The sequence below is a fragment of the Garra rufa genome, chromosome 1, assembly GCF_049309525.1.
Source record: "Garra rufa chromosome 1, GarRuf1.0, whole genome shotgun sequence".
Classification (NCBI taxonomy): domain Eukaryota; kingdom Metazoa; phylum Chordata; class Actinopteri; order Cypriniformes; family Cyprinidae; genus Garra; species Garra rufa.
Genome location: NC_133361.1, coordinates 8,385,651 through 8,408,406, shown reverse-complemented (window position 1 = coordinate 8,408,406; position 22,756 = coordinate 8,385,651). Strand labels below are relative to the sequence as shown.

Genomic DNA, 22,756 nt, shown 5'->3' with positions numbered 1-22,756 from the left:
ATGGCAGCTGCGTCCAATGTGATACCTTTTGGCCTGCTGCACATGAGGCCCCTACAGTGGTGGCTCAAGACCAAGGGGTTCTCCTCTAGGGGAAACCTGCTTCCAATGATCAAGGTCACGCAGGGATGCCTACGTGCTTTAGACATGTGGAGGAAACCTTGGTTCTTGTCTCAGGGCCCGGTGCTGGGAGCTCCTTGTCGCCGTGTGACACTAGAGACAGATGCGTCCCTCACCGGTTGGTGAACGGTCATGAGTGGCTCGTCAGCCCGTGGTCTGTGAAGTGGTTGCCATCTCGCATGGCCTATCAATTGTCTAGAGATGCTGGCCATGTTTCAATCAGTGAGACACTTCGTCCCGGACCTAAGAGATTGCCATGTGTTGGTGCGCACTGACAACACAGCAGTGGTCTACTACATCAACCTCCAGGGAGGTCTAAGTTCGCGCCCCTTGAACAAGCTGGCGCAGCAGATACTTGTGTGGTCCCTGGACAAACTCGTTTTAACTGAAAGCAATACACATTCCTGGGCATCTCAATTTGGGAGCAGACATCCTGTTGAGGCAGGGGCTGAGGCACGGGGAATGGATGCTTCACCCTAAGGTGGTGAAGCAAATTTGGAGAGTGTTTTTTGACCAAGCTCAGGTGAACCTCTTTGGAACTCGGGAGACATCGCAATGTCCCCTCTGGTACTCTGGTACACAGGAGTTCTGGAGAGAGTTTGCCCAGATGGGGAACATCTACTCCTAGTAGCCCCATACTGGCCCGGGCCAAGTTTGATTCTCTGACCTGATTTCCCTTCTCGGCGGCTCTCCATGGGAGATTCCTGTCAGGAGGGATCTCCTCTAACAGATGGGGGCACCATTCTCCACCCCCGCCCAGAGCTGTAAAAAATGTGGGAAGACTCATAGTGTGTGGTCTCTCAACTGGGGCTGTTGAGACCATCCTCCAGTCCAGAGCTCCCTGAGAAAAGTGTACACCCTGAGGTGGAGTCTCTTCTCTTCATGGTGTGCAGACCCCAAGTTAGGCCCACTACAGTCAGTACAGTTGTACAGTGGACTTTGTTCACAGGGATATCCCACTCCACTTTGAAGCTGCTCGTGGCGGCAATCCTGGCCTACCACACCCCTCTTGGTGGCTTCTAAGTGGGCAAAAATCCCCTGGTTACACACTTTCTCAGTGGTGTGCTGAGGCTGAGGTCTCCTTAGCCTTGTCTTACCTAAAGAGAGTGGGGGACCTGCAGGCCCTTTCCGTGGCCCCTTCCTATCTTGACATTGCGCCTAGTATGGCCTAATTTTTTCTTAACCCTAGAGCAGGATATGTACCCAAAGTCTCTACCTCTACACCACAGCCCGTCATGCTTCAGGCATTCTGTCCTCCTCCCTTTACAGATCCAGACCAGCAGAATCTTAATGTGCCCAGTCCGAGCACTGGATACCTATGTCCACAGAGCTGCCCTTGGGCGTAGGTCGGACCAGTGGCTAGTATGTTACGGTAAACCCAAGAGAGAGTTTGCCGGCTTCCAAACAAACTCTGAGCAGACGGATTATAGATGCTGTTTATGAGTCCTCTGGTCTCCCCTTACCTTTGGGGGTCAAGGCTCACTCTACTTGCGTTATGGCTGTTTACAAAACTGCTCTTTCGGGTGTCCCAATTCAGGACATCTGCAACGCAGCGAGATGCCTTTATTCTCTTGTCCTAGCTAATCCTAGGCAGGGATTTGGAATTCTGGAGACATGTGCATCTCGTTCCCCATATCGTTTTTGGATGGAGACTATGCATCTCGAACAATACTTCCTGCATCCCTGCTAGCGCTCGTGTCAGTCTCCGAAAATAACGCTGTTTTTCTCTCGCACATGCTTTTATTGCTTCCTGACTGCTTTCGTCACCAGCCTATGATGTCAAGCCCTTCTATTGAACAGTTTACAGGTATATCAGAGCGTGGTCGTTCCCCATAGACTTTTTACCCCTCTAAAGTGTAATAATGTCCCGTATCTCAAACACGCTGCAGTAAAATACTTTCATATTTGGTTTGTATAGTATGGGACGTCCTGAATAAGAACTGATCATTGTTTTTTTTTGTACTTTTTAGAAATGGGGTCAATAAACCCCTCTAAAGTGTTACAATGACCCATATCTCAAAAATGCTACAGTAAAATGGTTTCATATGAGGTGTGCATATAGTATGGGACGTCCTGAATGAGAACTGATCATTGTTTTTTTCTACTTATTAGAAATGGGTTTTTTATACCCCTCTAAAGTGTAATAATGACCCATATCTCAAAAATGCTACAGTAAAATGGTTTCATATGAGGTGTGCATATAGTATGGGACGTCCTGAATAAGAACTGATCATTGTTTTTTTCTACTTATTAGAAATGGGGTCAATAAACCCCTCTAAAGTGTTATAATGACCCATATCTCAAAAATGCTACAGTAAAATGGTTTCATATGAGGTGTGCATTTAATATGGGACGTCCTGAATAAGAACTGATCATTGTTTTTTTCTACTTATTAGAAATGGGATTTTTATACCCCTCTAAAGTGTAATAATGACCCATATCTCAAAAATGCTACAGTAAAATGGTTTCATATAAGGTGTGCATATAGTATGGGACGTCCTGAATAAGAACTGATCATTGTTTTTTTCTACTTATTAGAAATGGGTTTTTTATACCCCTCTAAAGTGTAATAATGACCCATATCTCAAAAATGCTACAGTAAAATGGTTTCATATGAGGTGTGCATATAGTATGGGACGTCCTGAATGAGAACTGATCATTGTTTTTTTCTACTTATTAGAAATGGGTTTTTTATACCCCTCTAAAGTGTAATAATGACCCATATCTCAAAAATACTACAGTAAAATGGTTTCATATGAGGTGTGCATATAGTATGGGACGTCCTGAATGAGAACTGATCATTGTTTTTTTCTACTTATTAGAAATGGGTTTTTTATACCCCTCTAAAGTGTAATAATGTCCCATATCTCAAAAATGCTACAGTAAAATGGTTTCATATGAGGTGTGCATATAGTATGGGACGTCCTGAATGAGAACTGATCATTGTTTTTTTCTACTTATTAGAAATGGGGTCAATAAACCCCTCTAAAGTGTAATAATGACCCATATCTCAAAAATGCTACAGTAAAATGGTTTCATATGAGGTGTGCATATAGTATGGGACGTCCTGAATAAGAACTGATCATTGTTTTTTTCTACTTATTAGAAATGGTTTTTTTATACCCCTCTAAAGTGTAATAATGACCCATATCTCAAAAATGCTACAGTAAAATGGTTTCATATAAGGTGTGCATATAGTATGGGACGTCCTGAATGAGAACTGATCATTGTTTTTTTCTACTTATTAGAAATGGGGTCAATACACCCCTCTAAAGTGTAATAATGACCCATATCTCAAAAATGCTACAGTAAAGTGGTTTCATATGAGGTGTGCATATAGTATGGGACGTCCTGAATGAGAACGGATCATTGTTTTTTTCTACTTATTAGAAATGGGGTCAATAAACCCCTCTAAAGTGTAATAATGACCCATATCTCAAAAATGCTACAGTAAAATGGTTTCATATGAGGTGTGCATATAATATGGGACGTCCTGAATGAGAACTGATCATTGTTTTTTTCTACTTATTAGAAATGGGGTCAATACACCCCTCTAAAGTGTAATAATGACCCATATCTCAAAAATGCTACAGTAAAATGGTTTCATATGAGGTGTGCATATAGTATGGGACGTCCTGAATAAGAACTGATCATTGTTTTTTTCTACTTATTAGAAATGGTTTTTTTATACCCCTCTAAAGTGTAATAATGACCCATATCTCAAAAATGCTACAGTAAAATGGTTTCATATAAGGTGTGCATATAGTATGGGACGTCCTGAATGAGAACTGATCATTGTTTTTTTCTACTTATTAGAAATGGGGTCAATACACCCCTCTAAAGTGTAATAATGACCCATATCTCAAAAATGCTACAGTAAAATGGTTTCATATAAGGTGTGCATATAGTATGGGACGTCCTGAATGAGAACTGATCATTGTTTTTTTCTACTTATTAGAAATGGGTTTTTTATACCCCTCTAAAGTGTAATAATGACCCATATCTCAAAAATACTACAGTAAAATGGTTTCATATGAGGTGTGCATATAGTATGGGACGTCCTGAATGAGAACTGATCATTGTTTTTTTCTACTTATTAGAAATGGGTTTTTTATACCCCTCTAAAGTGTAATAATGTCCCATATCTCAAAAATGCTACAGTAAAATGGTTTCATATGAGGTGTGCATATAGTATGGGACGTCCTGAATGAGAACTGAACATTGTTTTTTTCTACTTATTAGAAATGGGTTTTTTATACCCCTCTAAAGTGTTATAATGACCCATATCTCAAAAATGCTACAGTAAAATGGTTTCATATGAGGTGTGCATATAGTATGGGACGTCCTGAATAAGAACTGATCATTGTTTTTTTCTACTTATTAGAAATGGGGTCAATACACCCCTCTAAAGTGTAATACTGACCCATATCTCAAAAATGCTACAGTAAAATGGTTTCATATGAGGTGTGCATATAATATGGGACGTCCTGAATGAGAACTGATCATTGTTTTTTTCTACTTATTAGAAATGGGGTCAATACACCCCTCTAAAGTGTAATAATGACCCATATCTCAAAAATGCTACAGTAAAGTGGTTTCATATGAGGTGTGCATATAGTATGGGACGTCCTGAATGAGAACGGATCATTGTTTTTTTCTACTTATTAGAAATGGGGTCAATAAACCCCTCTAAAGTGTAATAATGACCCATATCTCAAAAATGCTACAGTAAAATGGTTTCATATGAGGTGTGCATATAATATGGGACGTCCTGAATGAGAACTGATCATTGTTTTTTTCTACTTATTAGAAATGGGGTCAATACACCCCTCTAAAGTGTAATAATGACCCATATCTCAAAAATGCTACAGTAAAATGGTTTCATATGAGGTGTGCATATAGTATGGGACGTCCTGAATAAGAACTGATCATTGTTTTTTTCTACTTATTAGAAATGGTTTTTTTATACCCCTCTAAAGTGTAATAATGACCCATATCTCAAAAATGCTACAGTAAAATGGTTTCATATAAGGTGTGCATATAGTATGGGACGTCCTGAATGAGAACTGATCATTGTTTTTTTCTACTTATTAGAAATGGGGTCAATACACCCCTCTAAAGTGTAATAATGACCCATATCTCAAAAATGCTACAGTAAAATGGTTTCATATGAGGTGTGCATATAATATGGGACGTCCTGAATGAGAACTGATCATTGTTTTTTTCTACTTATTAGAAATGGGATTTTTATACCCCTCTAAAGTGTAATAATGACCCATATCTCAAAAATGCTACAGTAAAATGGTTTCATATAAGGTGTGCATATAGTATGGGACGTCCTGAATAAGAACTGATCATTGTTTTTTTCTACTTATTAGAAATGGGTTTTTTATACCCCTCTAAAGTGTAATAATGTCCCATATCTCAAAAATGCTACAGTAAAATGGTTTCATATGAGGTGTGCATATAGTATGGGACGTCCTGAATAAGAACTGATCATTGTTTTTTTCTACTTATTAGAAATGGGTTTTTTATACCCGTCTAAAGTGTTATAATGACCCATATCTCAAAAATGCTACAGTAAAATGGTTTCATATGAGGTGTGCATATAGTATGGGACGTCCTGAATAAGAACTGATCATTGTTTTTTTCTACTTATTAGAAATGGGTTTTTTATACCCCTCTAAAGTGTAATAATGTCCCATATCTCAAAAATGCTACAGTAAAATGGTTTCATATGAGGTGTGCATATAGTATGGGACGTCCTGAATGAGAACTGAACATTGTTTTTTTCTACTTATTAGAAATGGGTTTTTTATACCCCTCTAAAGTGTTATAATGACCCATATCTCAAAAATGCTACAGTAAAATGGTTTCATATGAGGTGTGCATATAGTATGGGACGTCCTGAATAAGAACTGATCATTGTTTTTTTCTACTTATTAGAAATGGGGTCAATACACCCCTCTAAAGTGTAATACTGACCCATATCTCAAAAATGCTACAGTAAAATGGTTTCATATGAGGTGTGCATATAATATGGGACGTCCTGAATGAGAACTGATCATTGTTTTTTTCTACTTATTAGAAATGGGGTCAATACACCCCTCTAAAGTGTAATAATGACCCATATCTCAAAAATGCTACAGTAAAATGGTTTCATATGAGGTGTGCATATAGTATGGGACGTCCTGAATAAGAACTGATCATTGTTTTTTTCTACTTATTAGAAATGGTTTTTTTATACCCCTCTAAAGTGTAATAATGACCCATATCTCAAAAATGCTACAGTAAAATGGTTTCATATGAGGTGTGCATATAGTATGGGACGTCCTGAATAAGAACTGATCATTGTTTTTTTCTACTTATTAGAAATGGGTTTTTTATACCCCTCTAAAGTGTAATAATGTCCCATATCTCAAAAATGCTACAGTAAAATGGTTTCATATGAGGTGTGCATATAGTATGGGACGTCCTGAATAAGAACTGATCATTGTTTTTTTCTACTTATTAGAAATGGGGTCAATATACCCCTCTAAAGTCTAATACTGTCCCATATCAGAAAAGAACCATCAAAGACACCAACAAATAACACGGATATTAAAGCAGAAATGCAAATAAATAAGTAAGTAAACATTCACGAGTATTTTGTAGTATTATTTCTCAGTCCTGGGCGTCTAAACGAAAAGCGCTCTGCAAGCGCGTTCTCTCTGGGCTGTTTCTGATACTACCGTAATGACTGTAATATGCGCGCACTTTTAAAGTCAATCGCGGCTGGCTTGACCGTGTTTTTCTGAACCGCGGCTGGCTTTACCGCAGTAAATTAGCCACAGCAAAGCAGCAAGTGACAGGCTCTGCAACACAACAAACAATACTGTTTCCCTACTTTCCTTCTCCTCTTCCCTCTCCCAATGTTTTGTGACAAACATAATGAAGGATATAATTACCTTTCTGGCGCGCTACACTCACGCACCCATTAACATGGCTTGGACGCACAAGATTCTTCTAAATTTACAAAACGATAATTCGTCATTAAACCAAGCACCATGAATTCACCCATTCCATGTTAATAATCTTCCCCATTTCAACTAAGGGTTTTAACCCGTCTTCGCTTACCAGAGGAGTGAAGATATCAGCGTTACACCAACAGATCAGAGCAACACCATGCTAATGAGGAACTAAACCCTCACCTGCTCCTATATAGATACATAATGTAATTGTCACGCACTATACGTGATTTACTTAAAGGGGCCACCCTACTACATATACAAAACTGTAAATAGGTAAACAAAATAAATAAAAACGTAGAAACTTTATTAACAAAACGAATAAGAAAGAATTATACCGTTTAAAAAAAAGTTCAGCAAATTAGGTAGAACCAAATCGCATGGATAGGACTCGAATATAAAAAAATAAATAAAATCCAAACTCACCATAGATAAACGGCAAAAGTCAAAAGGCTTTTGTTAATAATTATATTCGTTTCTAAGCTTAAGTATCCACCATCTTGGAAGCAGCCGCGTTCAGTTTTAATCGTTTAGTGTCTGTAGTGCCATTGCTAATTCTACCACTAAAGACTACGACTTGACATTTATATTTGATATGACTTTGACAAACTCTCTAAAACATCTAAAAAACTACAAAGAGCTGAATTAAAATTATGCATAAAATATTTGTACATTTGCTCGAGCATCTTCATAGTTGATTTTCCTGCTGCAGGCATGTCCAATTTGCAAGAGATAGCTAATAATCAAAATACAGACAAAGTAAACACAAAGCATACTTGCAAATATAATTTACATCTGCCTGACCTGACATTAGACCTAGGTATTGACATATTGAAATTAATAAACTTTTAGGTAATCATTAAAGTATAATTACAACGTTGCACGACTGCTTAACAATAATAACTTGCGATTATTCAACATCTGGACTGGTCTGTTATACTGTACAGCATCGATCCCAACTGGACACATGAGGAACGACAGTGGCATAAAACGGTCTGTAGCCGACGGAGACGACAATCCTGTTCCTCTCACAAATCAATCGTTTTGCCTTGCTAGAATTGTGACTGCAGTTGTATCTGCCTGTTGTATCTGTGTTTTATTGACAAATGGTTATGTTTAGGGGCAAATAGTGTAATATAAATAACACTGTTGTGACTGTTCGCATCGAAAAATCACACCCCAATACACATGCAATAAGAGCAATATTATAACCCAATATTTCAATGGAACCTTTACGTCCAAAAAATGACGCTGAAGGGGAACCCAGTGCCTCAAAATATGACGGAAAAGGGGAGTTGAAAGTCAGAACCTGTTGCCCAAAACACTGGGTTTGTCTAGAAAGGACACTGATAAGTTACAAGATTTTCCCCATATATGTGAAATCATTTATGTCTGTATAGTGCAGATAAATTAGTGAAACGTCTCTCACGTCCATCACAGTGATACGGTTCTCTCCAGTGTAGATCATCTCATGTGTCTTAAGATATGATGACTAATTGAATCTCTTGTCACAGTGTGAACACTTATACGTGTTTTTCTCCAGTGTGGATCTTCTTGTGTTTTTTCAGGTACCCTGACCTAATGAATCTCTTGTCACAGTGTGAACAGTTTAAGGGCTTCTCTCCAGTGTGGATCCTCTCATGTGTTTGCAGATATACTAACAGACTGAATCTCTTGTCTAACTGTGAACACTAGGCTTGCCAAGATAGACAGTGTTGAAGGTGTTACCGGTTTTAAGACGCAACACTGGTGACATCACTTTTCCACCGTGACACCGTCCCCACTGTAGGGTTATTACATTTAATATTAGGCCCAAAGGGGAATTGATTATGATTCAATAGGGAATTTGAACAGAATCACTGTTTTACGGCTGTTCAGAGTCGCGCACGATTCATGGAACTAGCCGTACAACAGAAACTCTGCAATGGATATTACTATCCAGAATATAGTGAAAACACTATATATTAGCACAGTTGCAAGATCGACAGTTTAAGACATTAACTTGTAAGCACAAAACACAAGATACTTATCTTTTCTAATACGAATACGATTTTATTGGAAAAACCTAAAACATAGAAACAATTCACATAAACACACGCATTCACACAGGTTGCAGAAAGAGAAAGTGTGGAGAGAATGCGTTTAAAGGAAAGAAAATATAAAGTCCCAAATTTAAATAAATATGTGCAATTGCTTAGACCTGAATAACCATCAATCACTTAATTATCCCTCGTATTGAGTCTCTCAATGAGGTTAATAAACTTTATATCAGATGCACCAGTTCAGCTAGAATCTGGAGGTTGTACTTGCGTCGCCTTTGCGTTGAGGGAATTCCTTTCGTCGCGTCGTTCCAGAAAGGGGGTTTTCCCTGAGGTAGTTGATTGGTTGGAAGCTCAGTGGTCGTTTGCGAAGTCTTGGGCGTTGGCTGAGGATGCGGAGTTGTGTGCTGGTTAAAGTGTAGACAAAGACGTTTGGGTCACGGCTTGCGGTAAAACTTAACTAGAACACGAAACTCTCAACGGAAAGAAAAGACTTAAAATAAAGGACAGTTTTGTAACGATCTCCTCATGTTTCCTTTAGAGGAGCAGCTGGCATGCAGGCCAGACAGCGTTCTGAGTACGCTAACAGCAGCGACGAAACGCAGCTGCACGAAGAAGGGTGAAGAGTAAGAGAGCAAGAGAGAGATTTGATGGTGTCCTGAGTATTTAAACTCAGCTATTGGAACCATCCCAAATGGTGTCTTGACCAATTAAAACATTGTCCTAACTTGGGGTACTGTTAGTTTCCCCTCCCAAACCATAAATCACAATGTTATCTTATCAGTCCCGTGGTCCCAATTTTCCCGCTCTTTGCAGAGTCAAATTTGGACGTGATTTCTATTACAAGACTATAATACATTTTACAAAGAATTGAATTATAGAAACATTTCAATAATGTAATTTCAAGCTCAAGCGTACCAAACACAAATATAAACCATTAAGCTATTCAATATTTATCAAAAAGGACATGGGTGATTAAAACACAATAGGCAAATGTGTTGGTTACATAAAAGATAGGAAGATTTTTCTTATATGATGTTCATTAATTATGATGTGCATCTCTTTGACCATTAATCTTGGCTATTTGCCCCAAAGTTGACAATCTCCTTCCTTGGGAAGTGTCGTTTTGTGTTAATGTTGCAAGTTCCTAGTTCTACGCGTCTAGTTACTTGGTTGCTTCAAGCTGGCTGGCACCAGGGTATCAAACGTCAGATTTACGACAAGGCCTCTTGTGGAATTTGAGTCTGTCGAAGGGTTTTAACTTTTAATCCAATCTCCTGAATTGTCTGATTCGCGCCGAGACGCTACACCAATTTTTTTTTTTTTATTATTATTAAATATTTATTTGAATTAAATGGACAATATAATTCCAAAATAATCTACTTAAGACGAGAGCATGCACTATAGTTAAAAACTAAACATATCATAACATAACATATTAACATAATCACGTGTGGAGAACGCGAGGAGTCGAATTTACAGAAAGAGAATGGCGGACGATTTAGTACCAAAACGCAATGCAAAAGGGCCTGTTTGGCAAAATTTTGGGTTCAAAGGGTTTTTTTTTTTTTTTGTGTGAAAAGTGAAAGTATAAAACGCACGCATTTATTGGGGCAGCCGTGGCCTAATGGTTAGAGATTCGGACTTGTAACCCAAAGGTTGCAGGTTCGAGTCTCAGGTCCGGCAGGGATTGTAGGTGGGGGGAGTGAATGTACAGCACTCTCTCCACCCTCAATACCACGACTGAGGTGAGTCCCTTGAGCAAGGCACCGATCCCCCAACTGCTCCCCGGGCGCCGCAGCAATGGCTGCCCACTGCTCCGGGTGTGTGTTCACGGTGTGTGTGTGTGTTCACTACTGTGTGTGTGCACTTGGATGGGTTAAATGCAGAGCACAAATTCCTTGTATGGGTCACCATACTTGGCCTCACTCACCCCCCTTTCCTTTCCTATAAGCTATTTAAAAGCAGAAAAAAAGAGGAAAAGAGGAAACCCCCACCTCAACGGTGATACCGGTATTGTCACAAGTCAATTTACCGGTGGGGAAATTTCGTCATCGTCATTACCCTAGTGAACACTTGTAAGGTTTTTCTCCAGTGTGGATCCTCTTATGTTTTTTCAGCTTTTCTGGATAACCGAATCTCTCGTCACAGTGTGGACACTTGTAGGGTTTTTCTCCAGTGTGGATCAGCTCGTGTCTTTTCAGGCCTCCTGAACGAATGAATCTCTTGTCACAGTGTGAACACTTATAAGGTTTCTCTCCAGTGTGGATCATCTCATGTGTTTTATGATGTGTAAAACAATTGAATCTCTTGTCACAATATGAACACTTGTAAGGTTTTTCTCCAGTGTGGATCCTCTCATGTGTTTTCAGCAGTTCTAAATAACTGAATCTCTTGTCACAGTGTGAACACTTGTATGGTTTCTCTCCAGTGTGGGTCCTCTCATGTGTTTTCAGATGTCCTAAACAACTGAATCTCTTGTCACAGTGTGAACACTTGAAAGGTTTTTCTCCAGTGTGGGTCCTCTCATGTGTTTTCAGATGTGCTGGACAACTGAATCTCTTGTCACATTGTGAACACTTGTATGGTTTTTCTCCAGTGTGGGTCATCTTATGTATTCTCAGATGTCCTGAACAACTGAATCTCTTGTCACAGTGTGAACACTTGTAAGGTTTTTCTCCAGTGTGGGTCCTCTCATGTGTTTTCAGGCCTCCTGAACGACTGAATCTCTTTTCACAGTGTGAACACTTGTAAGGTTTTTCTCCAGTGTGGATCATGTAATGTTTTTTCAGATGTGCTGAACAACTGAATCTCTTGTCACAGTGTGAACACTTGTATGGTTTTTCTCCAGTATGGATCCTCTCATGTATTTTCAGATGTGCTGAACTACCTAATCTCTTGTCGCAGTGTGAACACTTATAGGGTTTTTCTCCAGAAGTGTGGATGTTCATGTGTCTCCTAAGGTATGATGATTGTGAGAAACTCTTCCCACACTGATCACAAGTCAACAGCTTTCCTCCAGTATGAAGTTTCATGTGACGCTGAAGACTTTTTTTGAGTGTGACACTCTTTCCACACTGAGTGCAGGTGAAAGATTTCTTTGCACTTCTTTTCTTACATTTTTTCTTTTTGGTTTGAGAGCAACTCAAAGGTTTTTCTCCAGTTTTGACATACGTATTCTTCCCAGCTTCTCTTGATTCTTCATTCTCCTCTTTTTCTTTAATCAACTCTGAAATAAAAGGAAAATGGTTCATTTTCAGTGACTTGTAAAAAGCTGAGAAATGTGAACATAAACATGAAACAATTCTCACAGGTTTTTTTTAGATGTGACACCAGAAGCAGATTTGGTAGTGCTTTGGTAGTCTTTTCCCACTTAAAGCAAGGGTACTTTCTTATTTTATGATGTTTGTTCAAAATTGAAAAACATGAAAAACTCATCACACAAATTAAATGAACACAGCTTCTCCTTTGTATGAACTGTCAGGTGTTTCTTAAGGACTGAAGTAGCCCACATATATGTTTTATCAAATTGATCAAACAAGTACAATTTCACTCCAGTGTGGATCCTATCATGTTTTTTCAGGGTTCCAGACTGATTGAATCTCTTGTCACACTGTAACCACTTATAAGGTTTCTGTCCAGTGTGGATGTTCATGTGTACCCTAACGCCTGTTTCACACATAATCCGTCTGCAGTGTGTATGCATTGCGTATTTTTTTCTGCACCCATGTTAACAGATTCGAGTGTTCACACTGCACGCGGTTGCTCTCCGGCAGTGCGTTTCAGAAGCAGTGCGTTTGCAGCAGTGCAGGGATCGTTTGCGCACTGAGTCTCTTTTTTGCTGTGCAGCAGCCCTGAATTAAAGTGACAGTGCATTGGTAGCTGAAAAAAAATTAGACGGAAATGTGGTGATGACACCATAAATGACTAGAAGTCAAGTGCATTGAATAATGGGTCATTGACGTGACGCCTACATTTTTTGTCCGATTTATTTTTTTCTGATAAAAAATTGGTTTAAATGCAAAAAAAGATGCCATATGTAAGAAGTACCTCTCCCAAATATGGACCAACTTTAACTTTTCCAAAAACATAAGTTATTTGTTATTTTTTTGTTATTCGAAGTGTCAAAACATCATGTGGTGTGACCGTCCGACCATAACTTTTTTTTGGTAAACGTCTTTGAAATAACCTAAAATTTATTAAAATGAATTTTCTGCACTATTTGGCATGATTTTGGCAGTGTTTTGTAATTGTGTATAAAATTGCAAAGCATTTGTATTTATATTTCCATAATAATATACAAACAAACGTTGTCCGATGGTTTCCATTTTATAAAATATCATGTGGTGCGACCATCAAGAAACTACCATTTTGGGACTTTTATGTTGAAATCCATTCAAGTACAGGATGTTGCATCATATTGCAATTCTGCCAAGGAGCAACTGAAGCAGCAAGCAGGTGTGTAACTCTCTTTCAAATTTTGAAAAAGAATACTTTTTTAACAGCTGTTATGTAGTGACCACATTTGGATATCATGTGGTATGACCTCAAAAAAACTATGAATATTAAGTTTTCTCTTCAAATATATATTTTTATTATACATTTCATAGTAGCATTTTTTGGAAAAGCTAGCTTATTTTTTAGGTGGCCAGTAATGTGCCTGTAAATTTTAAATTAATTTGAAAACATCATGCGGTGTGTCCAAATATCATGTGGCGCGACCACTGCAGTGTTTTTCATGATAGATATATGTCCTAAATAGGCAGGTCTTCTAATTTTATATTCAATTAATGGGTTAAATACATAAAGTACTTTATTTCAGTCCAATTTGGAATAGAGTTTATGCAATTTTTGGTCATTTTTAAGATCTGTATTTTAGATGCGTTATATTTAATCTGTGTACAATACGAGGGAAAAAAGAACATTTAGAGCATGTACTTTCAGTTTGGTAATTATACATGCATGCATTCATTCATTCGTTCATTTAACTATTTTAATTGATTTTACCAGGTGCCACTGTCAAGCAAGGAAAAAAAACGCTCGCCATAGGCAGCATGTCAATTCTGACCCTGCAGCAAGAGCAGAGTACCCTGGAAATCCAGAGGTCTCGCGAGAGCACAATTTAAATTGTCTCTGCAAGACACTCTGGCATCGAGCAATTATGCATGTTACTGCAATACGTACGCAGTTCTGGGAACTAATCAAATCAGTGTATCTGATGTAGGCGGGCCAGAGGCAAGCTAAGCTCATGACGACAGCGCTGCGACGTCCGGAATCATTTAGTAAACATTGAAAGATGACTACAGTTGTTTGAAACGGCTTTGGCCGCTACAATGAATGAGTTAGACTCGGCTCTTCATATAAAACCGCGCTCGAATCGTTCCTTTGCCAGAAGGGTGTTTTGCTGTTTTGCAGACTGGATCCGGCAAGAGTTTAATCTATCAGTTATCTCCGCTGGTAGCTAAGCGTATTGGGCTTAGTGAAAACCCACTGGTGGTTGTGGTCTCGCCGTCGATCGCCCTTATGGAGGACCAGGTGAAAGAGGCGAGGAAATACGGTCTTTTGGCTCTGTAACTTGGCGACCACGAAGAGGAACAGATCCGAAGCGGGCAATGCCAGATAGCATTCGGCAGAAAAAAGTGGCGAGAAATGTTATCGATCAAGGATGAACAGGATGATATGTCTCACTGCTGAATGAAACGTCCATCCACATATTAGTTGATATAATGAATAGTTTGATCGGACCTAATTGTAAACTATAAATAAAGCATTATGAAGTTGCTTGTGTGTATTTTTAGTTCTTGAAAATGCTTTTTTGGTAAAAATTCCATATATCAAGTCAAGTGAGATGCTAGAGAAACAGAAAAAGAAACAGAGAGAGAAAAGGTACTCTACCGCTACTCTAAATTGAACTGCCGAGATTGGGAAATATTCCAGAATACATTGGGTTAAATTAAAACCTATTTTAATGCCATGTTCTGCAAATACCCCTCAGTTTTTGTTTGTTCATCAGTTGTACTGTTACATCTGAAGGCTAGTGTTTACTTAAATCTGTTTGATGTTTTATGATGTTTAGTTATGATCATACTAATCGTTGTCATACTGATACATGATTGTTCCGATCAAGAAGTATTTGTAATGTTTTATAAAGAATGTTTACATAAAATGTTTTATAAAATGTTTATTAATGTTTGTGTTAACGAAATTTCTGTGAAATTTGAATAAAATGTAAAAGTTTAAATCTTTTTTTGTATAAGATCTCTTTAAATAGATGTAAGGTCTTTGTGTCATTTGGAGCAACCACTCATCATGTGGTGCGACCAATAACAGAGCTAACTGTATTAAATAAATAAAAAAAATATATATATATATAATTTCTGTGGCTGAAATATGAATCACTGCCACAATATGCTGAAGTAAATGGTATTTTTAAAACTTTTTTATCAGTTTTATGCAATTTACAGAAAAAAAATAAGTCTGCTAAATACATTTAAGGCGGCAATTCTGAAATTATAGAACAAACATGTGAAATCGATATTTGCAAAAAAACAAAATAAATGCAAATACTTTGTTTCTAAACACTTCAATTACTGAGAACATATAAAATAAATGTTAAGCATGTTAAGGGAATAAATTAATTTTAATATAAATCATGGTCGCACCACATGACATTTTCCAAGGCTGCGGCCAGTTCATCAAGCTGAAAAAAACAATAAAATCACTTTAAAATTTTAATATGAATTTAACATTCTTAACATTCTTATTGTTTGAACAAATACAAAAGATATTATTAGTTTTTGCTTGTTGAAAATCCTTATACGTCAATGACCAATAATACGTTTAATTTATTAAGTTTACACGTGAATATGTCTATGAACATTTGTATTACAGTACTGTAATAAAAGAGGATCACAATGCTGAAAAAGCACGTTTGTATTTGAAATCAAAATAAAGGATAAATGGTGTGCTGGTGGTAAACAGCCATTGAACAGGAACGGACTGCATGGACACGCGTCCTGTGCGAAAGCAAAATGAGGCCGTGCTGCTTCTGCAACGCATAAGTAACGCACACAGACTGCATACACACTGCATACGGAGTATGTGTAAAACAGGCGTTAGGTTTGCTATGTGTGCAAAACTACTTCCACATTGATCACAAGAAAATGGTTTCTCTCCAGTATGAACTCTCATGTGTGCCATAAGGCTTCCCTTTTGTATGAAACTCTTCCCACATTGATCACACTTGTGTGGTTACCTCTTGAGGGAACTCGAACCGCGTCCTCTAGGGGGTACTAGGGGAATGGCGTCAGCGTGATTCGTGTCTGAAGAGTACTTATAAATACTCTGGCCTCATACATTCTAAGTGAGTATGATCTAGGGCTGGGCGATTAATCGAAAAATAATCGAAATCGACATTCAGAACCTATAATCGATCAAATTTTTCCAGGTCGATTATTTCGATTACTTTCCCTTTAAAAACACTACCGCGTGTGGAGTCACGTGACTCCGCTCCGTAACGTACGTTATTCCGCCGACATGTCGAGCATGGAGAGCTTAAACACTGAGACAACTGAGCAACTTGTACCAAAGAAAAACGCAGTCTCCGTCATTTGGACACATTTTGGCTTCAGTAAGGATGACATTGAACAAAATGAAGTCATCTGTAGACATTGTAGAAAAAAGTTTCGAAGCCCAAAGGTAACACCACCAATTTGTTTCAACACTTGGAGCACAATCACGTTACTGAATATGAACAGTGCATGGCTCAAAAAAAAACAAAAAGAGACTGACAAGCGCCCAGCAACAAGTGCCTCAGCAAAGCAGATGTCGATAACAAAAGCGTTCACAAATGCCACACAGTATGAGAAGAGTTCAAGAAGATGGAAAGAAATAACTGACGCTATTTGTTATTACATCGCAAAGGATATGATCCCCTTGGCTACAGTGGAGCGAAGCGGGTTTAAACACCTCGTTAAAACTCTCGACAGAAGATACACTGTGCCATCGCGATCACATTTTTCTAAAACTGCGCTGCCAGACATGTACAAGACATGTTGTAAAAATGTAGCTGCTGAACTGAAAAATGTTCAACACTTTGCAGCCACATCTGATCTCTGGTCAAGTAGGACGATGGACCCATTCTTGAGCCTTACTTTGCACTACATTGACGACGATTGGAAGCTGCGCCAGAGATGCCTTGAGACGGCATATTTTCCAGCCGATCACACGGCAGATATGATTGCGCAAGGTCTGAAAGATATGCTTTCTGAATGGGACCTCGCGGAAGAAAAACTTTCAGCCATTACGACAGACAATGGTGCTAATGTTGTCAAAGCTGCTGCGCTCAATGGATGGATACGGCAGCAGTGTTTTGGACACCGACTACACCTTGCAATTGGTAAGTACACGTCAGCTTAATTAAATATAATAGCATTGGGATGTTATCTAATTGGGCATATCTGGCATTTACTATATTCTGGCTACGCTAAATTTGTTCATAAAGCACCTTTATAAATGTTACAATATGCTTGATATTACAGTGTTACAATGTTAAGTTCATATTACAATGTAACAGAACACTACATCATTAAAGTAAAAATCATTGTGTTGTAAAAATGTGTTGTTAATCTGATATTATTTAAAAATATAAGAGGCTCATTAATTCCGGTACTGTTAAAGCTTTAGGTATAAATAAAATATTGTCAATAATAAAAAATATATATATTTTTTGTGTGTTTCAGAAAATGGATTGAAAGATCAACGTGTGACACGTGCAGTGAGGGTGTGCAAAACCATAGTCAGTGCTTTTTCCTATAGCTGGAAAAAAAAGAAGGCATTAATGAAGGTGCAACAAGAACTGAACCTGCCACAACACAAGCTAAAAACAGCATGCGTTACCAGATGGGGATCGATGCAAATGATGATTGCAAGAGTCCTCGAACAAAGGAAAGCTATTACACAGGTCCTTTCTGAAGACAAAAAAATCCAGGCACCTTGTTCCATCGTGGGCTGACCTGGATGTCTTAGAGGCTGTCAGCAAGGCTCTTTCCCCCTTGATGGAGTTCACAGACGCCCTATCAGGGGAAGAGTATGTGACCATTTCATTTGTAAAGCCTGTACTGCACATCCTCAATTCACGAGTGCTTGCTGAGGAGGAAGATGATGTGGAGCTAACTAAAACTATCAAAACCAGCATCCTCAGGCACCTTAAGGAGAAGTACTCAGATCCTATCACAGAAGATCTACTGGACACAGCCAGTTTTGTTGATCCCAGATTTAAAGCTACCTACATTTCTGCTCACAATGTCCCCACCATTCAGGAGAAAGTGAAAACAGAGATGGAGAAGATGTCAGAAGCTGAAGTCTGCAGAGAAAGTCAGATTACAGAGACTGCAGAACCAACAACTTCATCAGCAGTAGCAAAAAAGCAAAAGAGGTCATTAGGAAGCTTTTTTAAAGGGAGTGAGGCAACACCTTCAGCTACACCCACTCTGTCACTTCAGCAATCGCTAGAAGCAGAGATGAGCAGCTATTTGGTGTCCCCCGTGCTGGATAGTGAGGCAAATCCACTGGACTGGTGGAGGAAGCATCATGTACACTTTCCCACTCTAAGTAAGGTGGCAAAAAAGTATCTCTGCATACCAGCTACTAGCTCCCCATCAGAGCGGGTTTTTAGTTCGGGCGGAAACATTGTTACATGCCTCAGGTCCTGCCTGAAACCTGAAAAGGTTAACATGCTCGTGTTCCTTAGTAAGAACTTAGAGTGAATTCAAGATCACTAAGATAAACTCATGCAACAGTGTTTAAGAGAGTCTATTTTCATTACAACAATCTGTTGTTTACATTGATACATTGCACATTAAAATATTTGTTTACAGAAGATGCAAGAAATGCACTGTTTAAAATATTATTTACAGGATACACAAGAGTTATTTCATTTAGAAGAAATACTGCTTATTTTCTACTTTTAATAAGAAAAACATTGAAAATAATTAATTTTGTTTCCAAAAGAACAAGTTATTTATTTTAACTTTTTTATAAGAACAAAAGGACTGTTTGTTTTAGGCAATGTGTGCTTTAATTTCATTTGTTCAACATTGATGTTCAATAAATAATCATAGATAGTAGATAGTGTGTGTTTCCTTCAATTATTTTAAAATCAAGTAATGCACCCTTCATTCAAAAATCTCTCACTTGTAATATGTGAGCATATTTACTGTACAAAACTTGTCAGTGAACTATGAGGGCAAAAAAATAAAATAAATAAATAAAATAATCGTTCATTAATCGTAATCGAGTTAAAATGTTCAATTCAAGTCAAGTCAAGTCACCTTTATTTATATAGCGCCTTTTACAATACAGATTGTGTCAAAGCAACTGCACAGTATTTAAACAGCACAATAGTGTGTAAGTAACGCATTATTGTAACAATCAATTTTCAGTTAAAGGCAGTTCATCAATGAATTCAGTGATATCATCGTCAGTTCAGTTCAAATAGTATACGATATCGCTGGAAAGTGTCCCCAACTAAGCAAGCCAGAGGCGACAGCGGCAAGGAACCAAAACTCCACAGGTGACAGAAATGGAGAAAAAAACCTTGGGAGAAACCAGGCTCAGTCGGGGGACCAGTTCTCCTCTGGCCAGACCAAACAACAGTTTGTACCAATGTCTGATTGTAGAGAACTCATCAAGATCCTGTGGTGTAGCGCCGATGGCCGTCAAGGTTGGCGAGGTCTTTATTGATGATCCGTCTCTGGAGCTCATCTGGTTGACATCCACGGCTATTGAAGTCATCTCTAGGTGGTGATCCATGATCTAAGCTGGGTACGGACTGGATCCGGGGGACTGGAGTGACCATCTGATCCGGATACAGGCTGGGTCTGGAGGCTACGGTGACCTCGGAATAAGAATGAAACAGACTAATATTAGCGTAGATGCCATTCTTTTTACGATGCAACGAGTGCATCAGGTGTTATGGGAGGTGTTTTCGGTTCCGGTTGACCTAATTAATGCAGCCTAACAATCCTTTAACGGATTTGAATTATAGAGATGTGTTAATGATTTTATGTGTAAGCCAGGTTAAAGAGATGTGTCTTTAATCTAGATTTAAACTGACAGAGTGTGTCTGCCTCCCGAACAGTGTTAGGTAGATTGTTCCAGAGTTTAGGCGCTAGATAAGAAAATGATCTGCCGCCGGCAGTTGATTTTGATATTCTAGGTATTATCAAATTGCCAAAATTTTGAGAACGCAGCGGACGTGAAGGACTATAATACGATAGGAGCTCGTTCAAGTACTGAGGAGCTAAACCATTGAGGGCTTTATAAGTAATTAGCAAGATTTTAAAATCTATACGATGTTTAATAGGGAGCCAATGCAGTGCTGACAGAACCGGGCTAATATGGTCATACTTTCTGGTTCTAGTAAGAACTCTAGCTGCTGCATTTTGTACCAGCTGGAGTTTGTTTATTAAGCATGCAGAACAACCACCCAATAAAGCATTACAATAATCTATCCTTGAGGTCATGAACGCATGAATTAATGTTTCAGCATTTGACATTGATAGCATAGGTCGTAATTTCGATATATTTTTAAGATGGAAAAATGCGGTTTTGCAGATGCTAGAAATGTGGCTTTCAAAGAAGAGATTGCTATCGAATAGGACGCCTAGGTTCCTAACTGATGACGACGAATTTACAGAGCAGCCATCTAGTATTAGACTGTGTTTTAGGTCATTACTTGTGGAGGTTTTAGGTCCAATAATTAGTACCTCTGTTTTTTCAGAATTTAACAGTAAGAAGTTATTCGCCATCCAGTTTTTAATATCAGCTATGCATTCTGTTAGTTTTTCGAATGGATATGTTTTGCCGGGCTGCGAAGAAATATAGAGCTGAGTATCATCAGCGTAACAATGAAAGCTAACACCATGTTTCCTGATGATATCTCCCAAGGGTAACATGTAAAGCGTAAAAAGTAATGGCCCTAGCACTGAGCCTTGAGGTACTCCATACTGCACTTGCGATCTAAATGATACCTCTTCATTTATTGCCACAAACTGATGACGGTCAGATAAGTACGATTTGAACCATGCCAGTGCACTACCACTAATGCCTACATAATTTTCAAGTCTATTTAAAAGAATGTTGTGGTCAATAGTATCAAATGCGGCACTAAGATCCAGTAGCACTAATAGAGTGATGCAACCACGATCGCTTGACAATAGCAGGTCATTTGTTACTCTAATTAGAGCAGTCTCAGTACTATGATATGGTCTAAAACCTGACTGGAAATCCTCGCAGATACCATTTTTCTCTAAGAAGGAGCATAATTGTGAGGATACTACCTTTTCTAGTACCTTTGACAGGAAAGGGAGATTCGAAATTGGTCTGTAGTTAATTAATTCATAGGGGTCAAGTTGTGGTTTTTTAATGAGTGGCTTAATAACAGCTATTTTGAAGGTTTTGGGGACATATCCTAATGATAGTGACGAATTAATAATATTCAGAAGAGGATCTATGACTTTGGAAGTACCTCCTTTAGTAGCTTAGATGGAATAGGGTCTAACATACATGTTGTGGGTTTAGATGATTTAACAAGTTTATACAATTCCTCCTCTCCAATAATAGAGAATGAATGGAATTGTTCCTCAGGAGATCTACAACGCACTATCTGATGCGATACTGTAGCGGGCGGCTGTATGGTTACAATTTTATCTCTAATAGTGTCTATCTTGGAGGTAAAGTACGTCATAAAGTCATTACTGCTGTGCTTTTGGGAAATGTCTAAACCTGTTGCTGCTATATTTTTAGTTAATTTAACCACAGTATTGAACAAATACCTAGGGTTATGTTTGTTTTCTTCTAAGAGAGATGAAAAGTAATCCGATCTGGCAGTTTTTAATGCTTTCCTATAAGATAAATTACATTCACGCCAAGCAATACGAAAAACCTCTAGTTTTGTTTTCCTCCAGCTGCGTTCCATTTTTCGTGCTTTTCTCTTTAGGGCGCGGGTATGATCGTTATACCACTGTGTTAGACTGTTTTTCTTAATCTTTTTTAGGCGCACTGGAGCAACTGTATCTAAAGTGCTAGAAAAGAGAGAGTCCATAGTTTCTATTAAATCATCAAGTTTTTCTGAGCTATTGGATATGCTGAGGAATTCAGATAAGTCAGGAAGATTACTTACAAAGCGGTCTTTTGTAGTAGAAGTGATGGTTCTACCGTATTTGTAGCAAGGAATTGAATTAACAGTTTTAGCTATCTGGATTATACAAGAGACTAGATAATGATCTGAGATATCATCGCTTTGCTGCAGAATTTCAACGCCATTAACATCAATTCCATGTGACAGTATTAAATCTAGAGTATGATTTCGGCAATGAGTAGGACCTGACACGTGTTGTCTAACCCCAATCGAGTTCAAAATATCTATAAATGCTGTTCCTAATGCATCTTTTTCATTATCAACATGGATGTTAAAATCACCCACTATTAAGACTTTATCTGCAGCCAGCACTAATTCGGATAGAAAATCAGCAAATTCTTTAATAAAGTCTGTATGGTGCCCTGGTGGCCTGTATACAGTAGCTAACACAA

General features: G+C 38.4%; 1 protein-coding gene across 1 annotated transcript in view; it reads right to left on the bottom strand.

The window, feature by feature from the left end:
• Nucleotides 1–22,756, bottom strand: part of LOC141342407 (uncharacterized) — a 226,404-nt gene that overhangs the window by 109,171 nt on the left and 94,477 nt on the right. The window contains 3 exon segments of the mRNA XM_073846887.1: nt 697–879; nt 9,431–9,549; nt 11,228–12,098. Of these exon segments, the coding sequence (XP_073702988.1) occupies nt 697–879; nt 9,431–9,549; nt 11,228–12,098 (1,173 nt within the window).